General features: G+C 43.1%; 1 protein-coding gene across 1 annotated transcript in view; it reads right to left on the reverse strand.

Moving 5' to 3' along the window:
* ZCCHC24 (zinc finger CCHC-type containing 24) overlaps nucleotides 1-17883 on the reverse strand; it is a 148813-nt gene that overhangs the window by 11261 nt on the left and 119669 nt on the right. Inside the window, exon 3 of the mRNA XM_066620232.1 lies at nucleotides 8814-8978. Within this exon, the coding sequence (XP_066476329.1) occupies nucleotides 8814-8978 (165 nt within the window). The remainder of the gene's footprint in view (nucleotides 1-8813; nucleotides 8979-17883) is intronic.

Consider the following 17883-nt stretch of genomic DNA (forward strand, 5'->3'; position numbering starts at 1 on the left):
TGATAAAGAGCTTACCATGCAAACAGTAAAAAACCAGTCCATATTGGGAAAAGAGATGTTAAAAAACAAAAGTGGAAAGAGAGAGATTGATGAAGACCAGGAGAAAAGAGAAAAGGTGGCTTGTGATGGAGAGAAGATTGCAGAGGCAGTTTGGAAGGCTGCCTGTGGTGTAAAAATCGCAAATCTCTCTCTCATAGATTCATATAGTGAAGTGAACTGCTGCCAGACCAATCCATAGACTTCTGGAGTATCATAGCTATTATATGCAATCATTTCTTTAATGCCCCCCTGAGCAACATGGGCCCTTTTCATTTTTTTTAATTCTAAATTTATGATTGTGATCTTGGCTGCAGTACTTAAACATTCTTGTTCTGGTGGAGCAAGAATATTTCAGATTGCAGCCTTCCTGCTGTTTTCTTACAAACCTTCCCTGCAGCAGATTTCAAATCTTTACTAGAGATAAAACTATTTTAAAAAAGATATAATCCAGAGATGGAATCAGCTATTTATTTCCCAGGCACTCCAGATGTCTATCATGAAACAAAAGTGCTGTATGAAATTACACATCATGTAAGAGAGATGGAAACAAACCACAAAAAAACAGCCCTAAGGAGAAAAGGAAAGATCTACTATTTTTTAAAAATTTAAGTAGAAATATTACCCTACCTACTCTTATACTTGAACACTTGCATTGCTGTGCTTATTGAACTGAAAAGCTAAATTAATGAAAGACTGTTGCAAAATGTACTCATGGTTTATTTCTCTCCCTGCCAATGCCAAACTGTTTGCAGAGAAAATTTGTTCCAAGGACCAGATCCTGTGAATTCTATTTAGGTTTATGTGATTTTCTCCTTCTTCCCACTGACTCAAAATATGAGTCCAGCTGCTTTGGACAAAATGGCCTCTGGGATGCCATGCAAGATGGTAGAGGACCTTGCCCACTCTCTAATAGAGCAAACAAGGGACCCTGGCACATGACAGATGTGCCACTCAAAGGTACCTGGGGAGAAGGTGTTACGATCTGAACCAAGAGAGAAATACTGTTATTGTGTTGTATTGCATAAACCAGCTGAAAACAAATTCACACAAAAATTTTGGAATAATTTTTTCCTGGAAGTAGAGCAAAGGATATTGGGGAAAGCCAAGAGTTTCTTGGACTACTGTCAGAAACAATATCTTCCCCTGGAAGATTCCCCATGCATTGGTTGATTTCAGTGTTATTGGCCTGTAAGTCATTTTGATTTCAGAAATGTTTTTGTCAGCAGCATTTTATGACATACTTGCATGGGAGAGATGTTACAAACACAGGAAACCAGGTTGCTCTGAGCCAGCTGGAGGTTGCAAAGCAGTGCTTGAGCTGCTTACTTCTGGGAAGAAGTAGCCGAAGGCCCAAGGTCCAGAAACAACTCTACGAAGCACCTGCTTATCCAGTATTTCACCACAGCATCACTAGCAAGTAAACTTGCATGTTGTGAGGGTGTGACCATGAACTAGAGCAGTAGTTGTGAAACTTGCTGCCTTCATGGACCCTTTTGATAGAACCACTGCGCATTGCAGAGGATTCTAATGCACATTCAGTTCATGAGAACTGGGCCTTGCTGTTTTTCCATGTGAATCAAGGACCAAACCATAATGATGGCAGATCTATGTGTTTGAACCCAGTTCTGACCAAATAATATAGAAAGTGGAGGGGAGGTGTCCTGATTTTGGAGACTATAGAGTGGTGGACTGAGGATAGGAAGAAGGTCTAGCACTCCTCACAGGGACTGCAGGGCTGGTGTTAGTGGTTGGCATGCTCGGGGATCTGCTAAGGTCTAATTAAAAACAATAACTCAGCTGGAAGCCTCTTGCATGAAAATGCCCAAAGTAAGGCAGGGATTTGGCTCAGACTTGATTCCTAAGTCAATGAAGTATAAAGCGTCAGAGCACTGGACGAATCGGAGTCATCCCACTTCAAATCCTTGTTCCCTACGAAGCTTACTTGATGACTGAATCAGTCACATTTCCCTGCCTAACCCATCTCACGAGGCTGTTCTGAAAATAAAAAGAGTGAAAGGAGCCATGTACACCGTGAACGCCTTGAAGGAAGAGTGGTACACAATTAAATATATATAAATTTTTTATATATTTGTATTTAATTTTAAATTATTTAGGGCGCAATCCTAACCCACTTTCCAACACTGAAATAAGGGCAATGCAGCTCCGAGGTAAGGAAACAAACATTCCCTTACCTTGAAGAGGCCTCCGTGAGTGTCCCCCAACTGCAGGATGCAGCACATGTGCCATTGGCACAGCTATGCCAGTGCTGGAAAGTGGGTTAGGATTTGGGCCTTATTTAGTTAACAAATTAAGAATAAATAATACACTTTGAGGCTAGGCCAGGTCTTTGCAGATGCCTGATCTTGTCTGCTCTCAGAAGCTAAGCAGGGTCAGGCCTGATTAGTACCTGGATGGGAGACCGCCTGGGAATACCGGGTGCTGTAGGCTTATACCATAGTCTTTTGAGACTGAAAGTTGCCAACCAATATACTTTCATTTCATGCATAGACTATTTTCCTGCGTGCTTCTCGAAGACAAAACTGGCCATGTTAACCGGCCTTTTGGAAGAAGATTTTGTTAATGAGAGAATTGCCTTTTGGGTGACTTGTCTCAAATTTTGTGAAGAATTTATTTCCAAAAGTATTTCCATTGTGAGGGACAATCAAATGTGTCTGTTCTGCTGCTCCCCCCCCCCCGCCTGCCAAGAAAGTGGTATCTAGCAAAGCAAATCAGCTACCAGCTGGCTGAGTCTGCACCCAGTTCTGCAGCTGTCATCACAGAGACATGGGTGAAAGCCAAAAAAAAATTTTTTTTTCCCAAGCAACTTGACAAGAGGCCAACCAGGAAGCAGCCACAGAACATTGATGCTTCTCCTAGAGGAGGGAGAAGGAAAGGGGAAAAAAAAAGACCATTCAGGGGTTGGCATCTGGGTGGTGATGCTGCCAAGAATGCCAAGGAAATTGATACATGTGCCAGCTCAACTGCAGACCCACAGTGATGTCAAGCGAAAAGGGCAACAAACAACTATTTGGAACAAAAGCCTTCTGGAAAGGAGACACCTTGTTTCAGTTAAGAGCCCCACAGAAAAAACACAGTGAAAAACTCTGTGTTCGAGGTCAAATAGAAACTCCCTCAAGCCATGAGAGCGGTGGGCTCTGTTAATTTGTGGAATTTTAGCTGTGGTCTTGGATACAACCTAGGAAGGTTGGGCTGCATAGAACTGAGTAAACGTGTACAGGAAAAAACAGGCAGTGAATCTATTGCTATATACCATGAGTGAAAGGGACACTATTAATTAGCACACATGCATTTGCATGCCGTGAACACAGTTCTCCACTTGATTAATGGATCAGTTGCCAAACCTTGACAGATTCAACACATTGCACTTATTCCAAAATAATTTGAGTCATGTCTTGAAAAATCTGGTGTTATTTCCTTGGAAATAATGAGTCTTCAAGTGGAAAATATCAAAATGCATGTATACAACTTTTTTTTTTTTGCTGGTTTTGGCTCAAGATTTTGTCCTCACATTTTCAAAATTCTACCACTATGAGGGAAATAAACATAAATGAAGGGAGTGCTGAGATTCTCCAGATTTCAGAAAACATCACTTGGGGTGATGTTGAGGACACGCTTGGAGCTAGTCTTACTATGAAACAAGGTGAAGCAATTGCTTCAGGTGGCTGTGACCACAGAGGGAGAGATGCCATTTGCAAAAAATGGCTAAGGCCAGCACTGGGCATCCTGTTGGATGTATGTAGATTGTTCCTTATGAAATGCGTATCTTTAGCTGATTTGGGGCAAATCAGGCCTGTAATGCCTGTGTATGTACCACCTAGGCTGTGACATAAATTGCGATCTAGAAGAGTCCAGAGGCCTAGTAAAGGAAAATAATTAAAAAAGACTTGGAGAAATTGGGTGCCATCAGGCAAGCTGAGCTGAGAGTCCAATCCTATCCCGCCACTGGTGCAGCCGTGCCAAAAACAGGCATGCAGTATCCAGTGGGGGTGGGAGGGGAGCAGATCAGGAAACTTCAGCAGGGAAAGGAGATTTAAATCCTCTTACCTCTCCATAAAGCTCCCAACCCACAATGGATCTCCTCAGACCAGCGCTAGCAATTTCATGTGATTTCAGTAGCACAGGTCTGAGCAAAAAGGGGTGGGGAGGCAGCAAAAATGGTTGGGGGAGGAGCCGGATGCACCCTCACCACCAGATCCACCCCTCCCTAATCCTTCCTACCTTTAATGCCCCTCTCCCCACCTGGTTTCACCCCTTCCCCATCCCTGTTCCGCCTTCCCCCTGCTGCTTCCCATCTCTCCTGCTGTCTTACCTGCCCCAGTGGGCGGCAGCAGAGCCATGTTCTGCTGCTGGCCAGGACCCATAGGACTGAGCCGTGAACCATGTAATTAGAGCAGTGCCACACTTGATGGATCGTACTATTTCAGATCACAGATATGGATAACATATTCAGTGGCATTGCTAGTGGAGTGCGGGGATTAAAGCCACACCAGGAGACGCACATGGGGGAGGATGACACCACTACTTGTCAAAATTTTAAACATCTTGGTATTTTTGAATAATACCATCATGTTATAGATCAATCGATGTGTAATTTCATGCAGAATGCAATGAAATAAACCGTGTTGAAATATCTCTAGTCTATCAAAGGTATAGCCCCAAAACCAGAAAGGGCAGAGCAATGGTAAATCACCACTGCCCTGCCCACTGCATGGGATAAGTTCCATCACAGGGGTGATGCCCTGGCCTCCCACACCAGGTGATGCAAACCCTAGTGATGCCACTGAACATATTTGAGTTTTTCTTCATGTGGAAAAACTAGTAAAGGAAGGATTGAGGGAAACCTATTTTTTATGTTCAATCTAGGTTGCCCAGACATGATCCCGGAGGCCACAGCATACAAAAGTCACCATTTCTAGAAACATTTCTAAAACATAAAAGCATAAAGACATAAAATATCAGATGATAAAAATTCTGGCAGAGGAAAGGTGGGGTATAAATTGCTTAAATAAATGAGTTCCCTCCAAATATTCCCACCTATCAAATATCTCCCCACTCTAACCACCACCCAAAGCTGTTTGAAATTTAAAAAATGGCCTCAGACCTCCTCAGAAAGTGTCCACAAAGGGGGCCAATCATAATTTGCCTGGAGGGAATGCTATAGTTGGGGGGGGGGGTCAACACTAAGAAGGCCCTTCCTCTCACCGCAGCTCCCCTTGCTTCAGTCAAGGGGTATACAAAGGGGGGGGGTATACATTCTCCTTCCCTCCACATCTCTTCTTCCTCTCCTTTCCCCTTTTCCAATCCAGGGAGTGGAAGGAGAAATAGTGTGGGCAAGTAATTTGCCCGAGATGGGTGTCCCCCATCAGTCTGTTGTCTGAGGCTACTGCTTCAGTTGAACGCACAGATGGGCCAGCCCTGCAAAAAGTTAACTAATCATATTCTTAATCTAGGAAACAAGTCATTAATCACAATGGTGTGCTTTAACTCTGTGTTCTAGGCCCTTTCCCTGAACCCCAGTAATTTTGGAGAACGACACAAGGAATTTCTTTCCCATTGCTTCTATTATCACTGCCAAGCACAAGGAGCAGAGACTGTGCCTTGGAATGGATTCTGGATTTTTGGCACAGTGTCATCAATTGCTAGTCACACAGGACCAGTCTCATTTGCAATGGATCGGTTTTCAGTTTGACCTACTTTAAATTAACCTGAAAGCTTCGTCTGATTGCTGAAATGTTTTCTGTGGCTAGGGGAGGTCTTTGCCTTGCTCTTCCAACTGACCTCTTTACTTTTTCTGCCTCACATGCTTTCTAAAGGCACTGTTTTTCTATTAAGACTCTTCTACCGTCTATCTTCCGGATTCCTTGTAAGCCAACTGCCCTCTACAGGGACTTAACTACAACTGAATCAAGTGTAACTCTTTTGGGAAATTGGTAAAATACCTCCCACATTTTCTGTCCACTAATGAATTCTTCACTGTTACACATTTCTGGTCATAATTAAAAAAAAAAAAATCTGAGCATCCGCACGGATTAGTTCAATGACCATCAGTCAAATCCCCCAACCCAACAAGTGTGCAGCTAGTGTGAGTATGTATCATAATGCTCATCTAGTCTCCACTTAACCTAATGAATGCATCTGATGGGAGCTTCTGTTCTCCTGATTGCACACAACAAAACATGGATAGGGGTTAGATCAAAGCTAAAAAATATAGCATTACCTTATGACTACAGCTATATTTGCAGTTGCTTATCACTCAAAGCTGTTCAGCATTGGTTATGTTGATCCTAATTGACTTGCTTCCCATAATATAGCCAGGAATAGTCTCTTGTTTGAGTGGGAATGGGGCAAAACATGGGTAATTGGAAAGGGCAGGGTATCGGCTAAGCCAGTGGTTCTCAAACTCTTAAGAGGCCCTGAGTGTTGGCAACCTTCAGTCTCGAAAGACTATGGTATGGTGGTTCTGGCACAGCATCTAGTGTGATTGAAAAGGCCGATTTGGGAGTGACAATCCCTTCCACACTGGTAGCAAGTATAGCGTGCCCCTGGTCTGTCTCCCTGGCTATGGGCCTTCCTTCTTTGCCTCTTTGCCTCAGTCTGTTGGCAAAGTGTTTCTTCAAACTGGAAAAGGCCATGCTGCACAGCCTGCTTCCAAGCAGAACGCTCAGAGGCCAAGGTTTCCCATCTGTTGAGGTTCATTCCTAAGGCTTTCAGATCCCTCTTGCAGATATCCTAGTAGTGCAGTTGTGGTCTACCCGTAGGGCGCTTTCCCTGCACGAGTTCTCCACAGAGGAGATCCTTTGGGTTCCAACCATCGCCCATCCTCACAACATGCCCAAGCCAATGCAGGCATCTCTGTTTCAGCAGTGTATACACGCTGGGGATTCCAGCTCGTTCCAGGACTGTGTTGTTTGGAACTTTGTCCTGCCAGCTGATATCGAAGATGCGTCAGAGGCAGCGCATGTGGAAAGCGTTCAGCTTCTCCTGTTGTGAGCGAAGAGTCCATGACTTGCTGCAGTACAGAAGTGTACTCAAGACACAAGCTCTGTAGACCTGGATCTTGGTATGTTCCATCAGCTTCTTGTTGGACCAGACTGTGAGTCTGGTCCAACAAGAAGCTGATGGAACATACTAAGACACAATCTTTGTGGGTCTGGAAAATGTGGTAGCTGCTTTACCGATGCGTTTGTTTAGCTTGGTATCCAGAGAAAGAGTGTCGGAGATCACTGAGCCAAGGTACACAAAGTCACGGACAACCTCCAGCTCATGTGCAGAGATTGCAATGCAGGGAGGTGAGTCCACATCCTGAACCATGACCTGTGTTTTCTTCAGGCTGATTGTCAGTCCAAAGTCTTGGCAGGCCTTGCTAAAACAGTTCATGAGCTGCTGGAGATCTTTGGCAGAGTGGGCAGTGACAGCTGCATCGTTGGCAAAGAGGAAGTCACGCAGACATTTCAGCTGGACTTTGGACTTTGCTAAGAGGTCCTAGAGCAGCAATTTTCAACATTTTTCATTTCATGGCACACTTGACAAGGCAGTAAAATTGTCAAGGCACACCACCTTTTTTTTTACTATTGACAAGGCACACCGCATTGCACGTCAGGGGCTCACATTCCGCAATGGTCCTATTAATAAATGACACCCCCCCAAAAAAATCCTGTGGCATGCCTGCTGATCATTTGTGGCACACCAATGTGCCATGGCACACTGGTTGAAAATTGATGCCCTAGAGGCTGTGGCCTAATTTGTAAATGCCAAGGGGTGTAACTATAATGTTGTTTGGACAGCAAGGCTGTTTGGACTCCCAAGTAGCAGCTTGTTTAATCCTTGATGCACACAGCCTAATCTGCCCTGTCAGTTTCACAGTCCAACAAAAATTGAGTCAACACACTGGTGGGTCCTGGACCCACAGTTTGGGAACCGCTGGGCTAAGCAATAGTATAGGGCAGGGGTGTCAAACTCGTTCATACAGAGGGCCGAAGTTAGCATTCAGGGCTCTAGCTGAGGGCCGGAAGTGACATCATTAAGCAGAAAGTGACATCATTAAGCAGCTAATGGCCAGAAATCAGACCCTGTTCTCATATAGAAACGCATTAACTGCAAACTACAGAAGAGAAAGTACGTAAATCCTGATCATATTTCAAGATTTGGGAAAGTCCAGTTTTCATGTGGGCTGCCATTTCAGCTGTAACACCTCAGCAGCTGAGAGCTTGAGGGCCGGATAAAAAGCTTCTGGGGGCCACATCCGGCCCCTGGGCCTTATGTTTGACACCCCTGGTATAGGGTTATGTGGGCTAGATTAATGAAGCACAAGGACACCTTGAGCCACATGGGGAGTCTCATGCATGGGATTTGGTGTATTTAAATTAACATTTAGTTTGGTCCTAAATTAATCCCAATATCAGATCAGTAAAATGTTTTTTACAAGCATACAAGGATTAAAGTATAAAAACTATTTACTGTAAAACAAGTGGTTTAGAAATTCTTTCGACATTCTCGACAAGAAAGACATGACAGGTGAAGAAGTTCTTTTCAGAAATTTTGCAATTACTCTGAGTGTTTTTTTCAAAATTACTACAGCACTTGTGGAAGGAAGTTTTACCAGAGTACAAAATTTGCAAAAATCTTGCAAACAGTCTTACCAGTAGTCTTCAGTCTTGTAACGTCACAGCCTGACCATTCCAGACTGCAGATTGGCTCAACAGTTCACTTCTCTTTCAATTAGCTATTCAAAGGTGCCTCTGCATCAGCCCTACCTGCTTGTGAGGATAGACGTTGATGTGGCACTTGATACATTCTTGCCCCATGTTGGCCCAGGAATTTCCGCTCATCCATTTTCTCTTACATTTTGGACATTTGTATTCACCAAAACAGCGTTTTTTCCCTTGGTATGGTGTCAGGCCTTCTCCTTTTGGACGTGCCTAAAATATGAATCGGGGAAAGTAAAAGCATTAATCCCAATGTAAGTGCACAACAAAAACTGTGCAACTGGTCCCACATAACCTAAGGGGAGCTGTGCTTTTTGAATGGAGTGCTGTTCCCATTCTCCCATTACATGGCAAACCACTAGGTCTTCTCAAGCATTTGATATCATTTAAAGTAGCTCTTTGGATCCTGACCAGCATGTTTCACATAGGAAGATTGCATTACTTATTCCTGTAATTTTATTAACAATAACTCAGACTAACACACATTTTGCTTTCTTACACCAATTCCAGGGTATATTTGAGGTGCCGATTCCAAAAATGGCATCCGTTTTGCCCTATCAAGTCTAGTTTTGGAGACACAACACAGCCTCTTTAGTGAATGGTTCAAGCAGCTTCCTCATGAGGAAGCCTACACCATGGCTTCCTCCTGAGGAAGCTGCTTGAACCATTCACTAATGAGGCTGTACTAGATCTCCAAAACTAGACGTGATAGGGCAAAACGGATGCCATTTTTGGAATCGGCACCCCAAATTCATATCAAACCACCATAAAGTTTGGGAAAAACTTTTCAGACCCTCAATTTTGTAGGCCTGTGTAATAAGCATCTGGATAACACTTTTGAGTATTTTTAGAGTGCTTCACATTTGTTATTGACTTACTAAATTTATATACCACCATTCTGCCAAACTGCTGAGCCCTGTCGCAATCATTACAATATTACTGTTCTCATGTTGCAGATTGGGGAACTGAGGTTGACAGAAAGAGCTTTGCCTAAGGCCACCTGGTGAGTTCATGGCAAAGAAATGGCCCAATCCTATGCCTACTCAACACCTGCATACTGTACATTGTGCTGGCATAGGCTGCTTTATGCCAGTTGCAAAGCAACCTCTGTCAGCATGTGCTGTCAGGCCACTGGCGGGGAGGCTGGAGTGTCCTCTCACATGCCGTTGGATGGCTGAATGGGGTGGTGATGGAGTGGGGAGGAGGGCAGATCAGGCCTGAGAGAGGGGTGGGTTTTGTGGTAGCAATGCATGCTAAATCCTGACCCCCTTCTTGGGCCTGAACACCTTACTGGGTCAATGCAGACTTGGGGCAGTGATCAAGCTGGTTCAGGTCTGAGATGGCCCATGGCAGTGGCTGGGAGTGACCCTGGTGCAAGGGGACTAATATTCCATGAGCAGGCCTCTAGTGGCTAAAAATTCCCTGCAGGATACAGAGAAGCTATGCCACTGCATCGCTGCATGAGGATTTAATTAGGATTGGGCTGTTAGACAAGGGTCTTTCAGATTCCTTCATAATGCAGTCTCTTACATCACAATCCTACATATTTACCCAAAAGTAAGTGCCAATTTGTTCAATGGTGCTTGCTTGCAGATAGGTGCCTTTAGGATTGTATATTGCAATAAAAAATAAAAACAGGAAATTCAAGACTGGAGCCTCATGCACTGCTCTTGGCGGGGGAATGCCACCTACAAGTACCCCTCTTATCACTATAGCCTCTTTCGGTACAATTCTGTTTTGTTTTCACATATAGTGGTGTTAGTAAGTACACACAGAAATGCCTGCTCTCATGAGAACTGTTGAGGCCCATATGGTTTCTGTTTTATGTGTTGTCAGTCTGTTATTCAGCTCCTGGAAATTGTGAATCATGGCCCTTTGTGGGGCTGACTGTGTGATGATCCATTATGTTATTGTATTTTGAGGTTGCTTAACAATCCCTGAAGAAATTCTAACTGTCGTAGTGGTTCTTAACTGTTTTGAGCATTACTTTTCCTGGTAAGGAATATGTTTACATAATAAAATAACATTTTGGCAGTATGAATACAAACAGTGTCTCATACCGATACCCCATTATAGAGGGTGTAGATGATGCTCTTCTCTCTCATTTGCAAGGCACTCTGGGGTTTTCAAGTTACACAACTGAATAGAATCTGGCATTGCAGATTTTAGGGAAAACATAAATTAATGCACTGCTGGGTATAACATGCATACATAAGAGAATGCAACTATCATTATAACTAATGTACTAATCTGATGTGAGAATCCACATGAATTTATGAAGTTGCCTTATACAATGAATCAGACCATCTAGCTTGATCAGTATTGTCTATACCCGAATTGGCCTTTTCAGCCACACTAGACGCTGTTCCAGAACTACCTTTCAGAGCGCGATACCATAGTCTTTCGAGACTGAAGGTTGCCAACACACTGGTTCCCAACTTGTGCTCCATGGACCAAAGGTGGTCTGTGAGATCTCAGGAAAAAAAATTACCTTTGATCACTTCCATCATCTTGTTGAGCCGACCATCCACATACCACCAAAGAGGGTGGAGAACAGATTGTCTGTAGCCAGCACTGAAGTTCTGGCTGCAGGCAGTCCATTCTCTGCCCTCTCTAGTAGTCCGTGGGGAAGCGCTCACTTGAGAGATGCTTCCCCATGGACCACCAGAGAGGGTGGAGACATTGAACTCTTGGCAGTCTGTGCTCTATCCTCTTTGGTGGTCTTGGAAGGTGGAAGACAGACCACCCACAGCCCGTACTGCATGTGTTCCACAACATTCCAATTTTTGCCTCAGTGGTCCGTGGGCTCCTAAAGGTTGGAAACCAATGGTCTGCGCTGTGGCAGTGGCTGTTCAGAGTTTCAGATGGGGATCTTTCCAACTCCGACTTGGAGAAACCAGGAATTGTATCTGGACTTTCTGCATGCAACCATGTGCTCCACTACTGAACCATGGCCCATCCCCACAGAATACAGCGAATGGAATAGACTAACAGCCATACCAGTGAGAACGTCAGAAAAGTACATTGCAAGATGTGGCTGTGTGCAGGTATTGAGGCACATAATTCTAGCACTACAAGCAGATCCCTGGTTAAAGATGTTCATACTTGTGTTAGGATGCTGCTTCTTCGACTCTCCCTTGCCCCCCAACTTCCTTCAAACTGCCCCCTCTTTAGATAGTAAACATCACATTTACTTACTTTATAATTATTATTACTGGAAATAATAACCATCTACTCTGTTTTGTAATGATGCTGTCCTAATGCCAATGTTTTGGGCAAGAGGTTTTTTTAATTGCTGCTGAACTGGCCTTCGATCCTAATGGATTTGAGATAGTTAAATTAAAGTTCAGGCCACTTGGCTCCTTGGCAATCTGTTGATTCAGCTGACGTGTCAGCTAGTGTTGGGGGTCAATACCGGTAAAAAGCCTTGGCTCAGTGTGTTCAAACTCAGTCCAAATCACAAAATGATATTTTGCTAGAATCTGCGTGTGGAAATTGAGCTCCTGGCCACAGATGTGTTGGCAAATACCCCATTCTCTGATAATAACTGACCCTGATTCCAGATAAGATTCGTGCATAGGCAGAACTGTTTCTAAAATTATCATACACTTTGTCTATTATTGGATGCCTGCAGGAAATAAATGTCTTTCTCCAAAGGCTTCTGGCACCCACTGCAATCCATGCAAATCCTCTTTATTACCGGTTCATATAACAACCATTATGTTCTGGTGTATGGATTTATGAGGTTCTCAGAAGAAAGTGAAGTTTTCAAGAACTGAGTGGGTTAATAACTTCATGAAAATCTCTGTTTTACTCTGGGAACATGTACAGTATCTGGGTGTAGAGGTCCAAATAGCTCTTGGTTGTTAAAATTGGGTAGAAGGAAAAACAGGTGTTTGGCAAGAAAACCTGAACTTGGCAGGAACCTGAGATCCCATGGCCGATGGTGACAGCTCATACTGTGCTATGCATATGTGAGAACTTCAGAAAAGTACATTCCATGTATATGGTGCTGCTAAAGCAGACAAAGAAATACGATGAGGATTGTTCTGTGAAGGGATAACAAAGTCATTGGTGCAATGCTTCCCGAAGTTTTAAGCACTGGAACCCACTTTTTAAATTGACACTCTATTTCCAATGGTGACCTGCCAGTGTTGGATTAGGCTGTTACAGTTCTATATGTGTCTAGTCAGAAGTCCAACCTGCAAGTTGGACTTACACTCAGGTAAGTATTATAGAGTTGCAGCCTAAAATTGGTTCAAATCTTAAAAGTTGATTGGGCCAGGTTACCCTGCCCCCCACCCGTTTCAGGTTGAATGAGAAGTGAGGAAATTCAGGCTGTATGAAAATATGAATTCTGTTTGTATGGTACCTAGTTAAGTACATAGTCTAGTTAAGACTATAGGGCTGACTTGTACAGGACAGCCCTCAGTATCCCATTGATCCCATTCCCGGAACCCCCATGGATGCCAAGATTCATGGATGATTGAATCTGCAGATTTCAGGGGGCCCAAGCCTTCTGAACCTGACCAGAGCCCTACTCTGGTTGGGTCTGGAGGACCTTCTGAAGGCTGGGGAAATGCTGCCTCCCCAACACTCAGAAGGCCTTCAGAGATCCAAAAAGCACAACCTCCACCCTCAGATGGCCCTCCTGACCCAACCAGAGCACAGTTCTGGTCAGGTTGAGAGGGCAACAGGTGGTCCACCCTGCCCATCCGGAAGCCATGAATATTCAAATCTACTGTTACCAAACCCAAGGACACCAAAGGCCCATCCCCACAGTATTGTCTTATGCAAGCAAAATTTACATTGTCTTTTCATTTCTTTCCTACCAATTCCTGTATTTTTGGGATGTTTGCAGAAACTCAAGGTGTTGGACCTCTCATGATGTGGCTTGGATGAACTGCCCCTAGTAACCTGAGCTGTCTGTTAAAATTCAAGTTGCATTGTCCATGGAGAGAGGAGCTCCTTCCTTGCAACTTCCTTCTCATTTTAGTTTACTTAAAATCACTCTGCCTTACTTAATGTCAACCAAATTATTCTGCTGAGCAAGCAGTGAGCATGAAGTGTTGCTGCACATAGACTCCTCCTCACCTTTTCTGAAGCCAAGGAAGGGTGGTTAGTATAAACTGTGCTGCTGCTGCTGCACTGAATGACCTACTGCTTTTTCATGGCTCAGCTCCTTCTTCTCTTGGGAATAATTGGGTGACAATTGCAACTTTATTGTGGTTTTACTAGCCGGATGAGATGTCCCTCAACACTAATAAATGTGTTGCAACATCATACATGTTTTTGGAATCAGTCTCTTAGCCAACCATTCCTTCTATTAAGCAATAAATATTGGATGTGAATGTTGAAGGAAAGGAACCAACAGTAGCATCCCAAATACGATACTTCTGGTTTAATCGTGCTTGCAACTTTCACTATTTAGAAGCCGTGGGGAGTCTTGCAAGCGCTCCGTGGAACTCCCCATACCCCCCGGACCCTGAGAGCATTTATGTTTAGTTTAAAAATAGTCCCCCTTTCCCCACAGGGGCACGATCTTGGGGATCACTTCACTGCTTTCCCCCTGCTCCCGCCCCTTAAAGGGAACAGGGCATCATTACATGAGCTGGTGGGTCGCAACCCACCAGTTTGAGTACCACTGGCCTATAGCATACATAAATTGCCTAAACTTGCGTGAATGGACAGGCACAAGGTGAAAAAGGCTACAGCAGTATACGTGAATTTTTTAAAAAAATAATCAGCCTGTGATTGATTAAATCTGTGGATGTGACTGCAGATAAGGTGGGCCACTTTATCTTTAAGTTTCTCTACTGCAGTTTCTCCAAGAAAGTCTTCTTTTTAATTTTTTTAAAATTCTGCTTATCCTCCAAAGAGCTTTGCCTGACTTATGTTGTGTGGTCTGCTTCTTTCATTACATGCAACACCTTTTAAAGCCAGATAAAATGTAGGGTCTTGGGCCTAAATCCCTCCCCCAGTCGCAAATTTTGTGGGTGCACATTGATAAGTCTATTTTTCAGTCTTGGTTTCCCAGTGTGTAAAATGGAAGTAGTGATGATGCTAGTGACAGGATCATTAAGAGGACAGGTAATAAACAATTCTGTTAAAAGGCACTATAGTAGCCCATTCCTTCAACCTTTGAGATTTATTTTGTAACCCAGCCAAGTTGCTTCCACTGGGTCAAGTAAGATAGCATTTAGATGTGGAGCAACAAAATTTTAGAGACCAACACCCCAATCCTAGGTATGTCTACTCAGATGTACCATAGATACATGAGCCAATCTCACAAATAAGTCAAGGGCAAGTTTTGAGTCAACAAGTTGGTTTTTTTTTTTTTTAAACTTAAGGGGGTGTCTGACTATAATTATGTCTGATTTTATCCAAGGCCAGATCCTGAAAAACAACCTAGCAGTAATTGTTACCTAAGAACTGTACAGTCTCAAATTTATTAAAAATTTAGTAAAAGATCATAAGGTAAAATTTTTATTCATTAACTTTTTAAATTCTGGCCTTCACAGCCTTTTTGTAAACACTGTCACAGTAATTGCCTGTAAACAACATACCAGTAGAACCATTAATCAAATCCTTCTTTAGGGTGCCTGGTTTGTTAAACCACATATAATACACAACATATAATACATAACTGAGAGTGTGCAATTCAATTCACAGCAGAGAGATAAGCAACAAGGAATGAGCATGATTAAGTGCAGCTACACATAGTTGCAACCTGATTTACTCAGAAGAAGACCCACTGCTTTCCATGGGTGTTATTCTTAAGTAATGGCGCACTGAATTGTAGCCTGGGACTTTGTTTCAGATGGAAATGAGGATTGCAAACTGGTGTTTCAAAAACCAAACCTCTGCCAAACATTTGCAAAATGGTGCAGAAGGGTTGGGCGTGATCCTGCCAATGAGATTTGCTTGCTTGATTTAAATGGAAGCCTTGATCCCTGGCGTACATTTTTCTCTGGAGGAAGGAATGAAAGGGTTAACTTTGGCTGCAGCTTGCAGAGGCTAAAGTTCTGGTTGCCCTGGAGAGAAATAGCCCTCTAATTATATCTGCATTGTCCTCTTGCTCTCCCTTGCCTGTCTGAATAGCCCTGAGTGACCCTGCAGGTAAAGCAAGGAGATGATTTATACTTGATTTATTGGCAAAAATTTCTCAAGTTACAGGCATGTGTCTATGGTAAGTCTCTTTATAGTCAATGGGGCTTACTCCCAGATAACTATGCATAGGATTGCAGCCTATGCCAATTAAACCACCAGTTTTGAAAAAAAAAAAAAAAATTAATGAAAAGATATTTGCAACGTAAGTCTGGAACAAGTTTTGCAATAACCCCCCAAAAGTTGAAGAATAAAAATAATAGAAAAAAGGCATCCAGTTCAAAAGCACAACCATTTTTCCCCAGCTCATTTGAATTCTATTAATTAGTTTATCTCCTTGCTTTTCTCCTGTAACCTCTCCCGAACGCTCTCTGCTGGCCCTTTCTTTTCTCTCTAGCCTACTATTTTCACTCTGGCTTATTCTGGTTTATATAAATTTAACATTAAGGCCCATTCCCAGATTTTGACCAATCAGAAGAACAGTAACAAAATTCAATTCTCTGGACCCTTTTGTTTCTGTTTGACCATAGCCCCAGTTTCCCACTTTCCAGGCTAACTTAAAAACAAAAACAAAACCTCTTTTTGGGCGCTGAACTCAGAATGACTCTTTGGGGCTGAAATTTGCTATCTCCAATACTTAAGGAAAGAAACAATTTTACAGCAGTGTAATACAACCAAACAGAAAATAGCAGAAACATTTTCATTCCTTCATTAGGAGTAACCACACAGTGCTTGAATTATAGGTGGCCAGAAGGGTCTTGGTCCCTTGATCATTTGTGATGGCTCTCCTCGCAACTGCATAGGAGGACTATAGGGGGCTGGAATTTGTCTAAACTTGAGGAAAGTCAGATAGTGGGGTTTGTGGATTTCATTAAGGGTCCCCCTTCAGTGAAGCAGTAGTGACTGTACAGATTATTCCAAGTCTGGTGGCATCACAATGGCATAGAGTTCTCTGTGGAGACGTTATAGCGATTAGAACACTACCAGCTTTCATACTCCTTCTTGTTTCTTAGTTAAGAAAAGTACAGATTAAATCCATAGATGGGAATGAAATTTAGCAGTTGTTTTAGTGTTTGCCCCTCCAAGCATACTTACTTTGTTTCTAGTCTACTTAGTAGAAGAGTGTGAAAATGGTAAATGTGAAAATATTGTTATGTAGCGCGAATTTTGCTCTATAAAACAAAATAAAATGATTTTGGCAAATAACCCAAAATAACCCCACTTTTACCCTTTTTCCGAGCTGACTTGCTGTTTCTGGTTTCATTTTTCTCCCCAAAATACGTGGTAGAACCTCTCCCAGAGCTCCAAAAGCTGGCACCGTTGTCCTGATCTGCAGGTTGACGCAGGATGCATCAGCTTCCTGTGGAAGGTCTCCAGTAGTGGGCACGGCCCAGAAACCTCTTATCAATTCCAGGAGGCCACACTACAGGGATGGCTGGTTGTAAATAATCCTGTAAATAATGCTGCTGTACTTGCAGTCAAAGGACAGATGGTGAAAGTTGGGAGCGAAATGTTCAGAGACACTTTGGTAGTATTAATCTTCAGAGGCAAGGGCTTAAGGTAACCTTTAACTTTGCTGAGCTGCAAGTGTGTGTTTCTTGTGCTGTGGAGCTGTTGTCCTCTGCATGCTGGGTGTTTTTTTTCCTATTTTTCATGCCCACCTTGTATTGAAGCAGCTGTTGTTTGTATTCTTTTGTTTGTATTTTTTTTCCGTGCTGCCTGCAACACCCTTTGCAATGCACTTGAGTTTTACTGAGCTGGTCTCTTGCTTTTATTTGATGTACAGTTTTATTTGTTAATGTGAAGGCATGCCCGAGTTTCTGTGGGGGTTCCATTCCAGAACCCCCTCAGTAGAGGCCGTGCAGGTCCATCTGTGGCCCCTGCCGGGATGAGACTGAGTCTTACAGTAAAATAAATAAGAGTTCCAGTTTTTCTTTAAAACCAGAAGTGATGGTTTTAATGCCCTGTTTTTATGGAAACCATTTTTTTTTAAACTATAAGGCTAAGTCTA

This window comes from Tiliqua scincoides, chromosome 3, assembly GCF_035046505.1.
Source record: "Tiliqua scincoides isolate rTilSci1 chromosome 3, rTilSci1.hap2, whole genome shotgun sequence".
In the NCBI taxonomy this organism is placed as follows: domain Eukaryota; kingdom Metazoa; phylum Chordata; class Lepidosauria; order Squamata; family Scincidae; genus Tiliqua; species Tiliqua scincoides.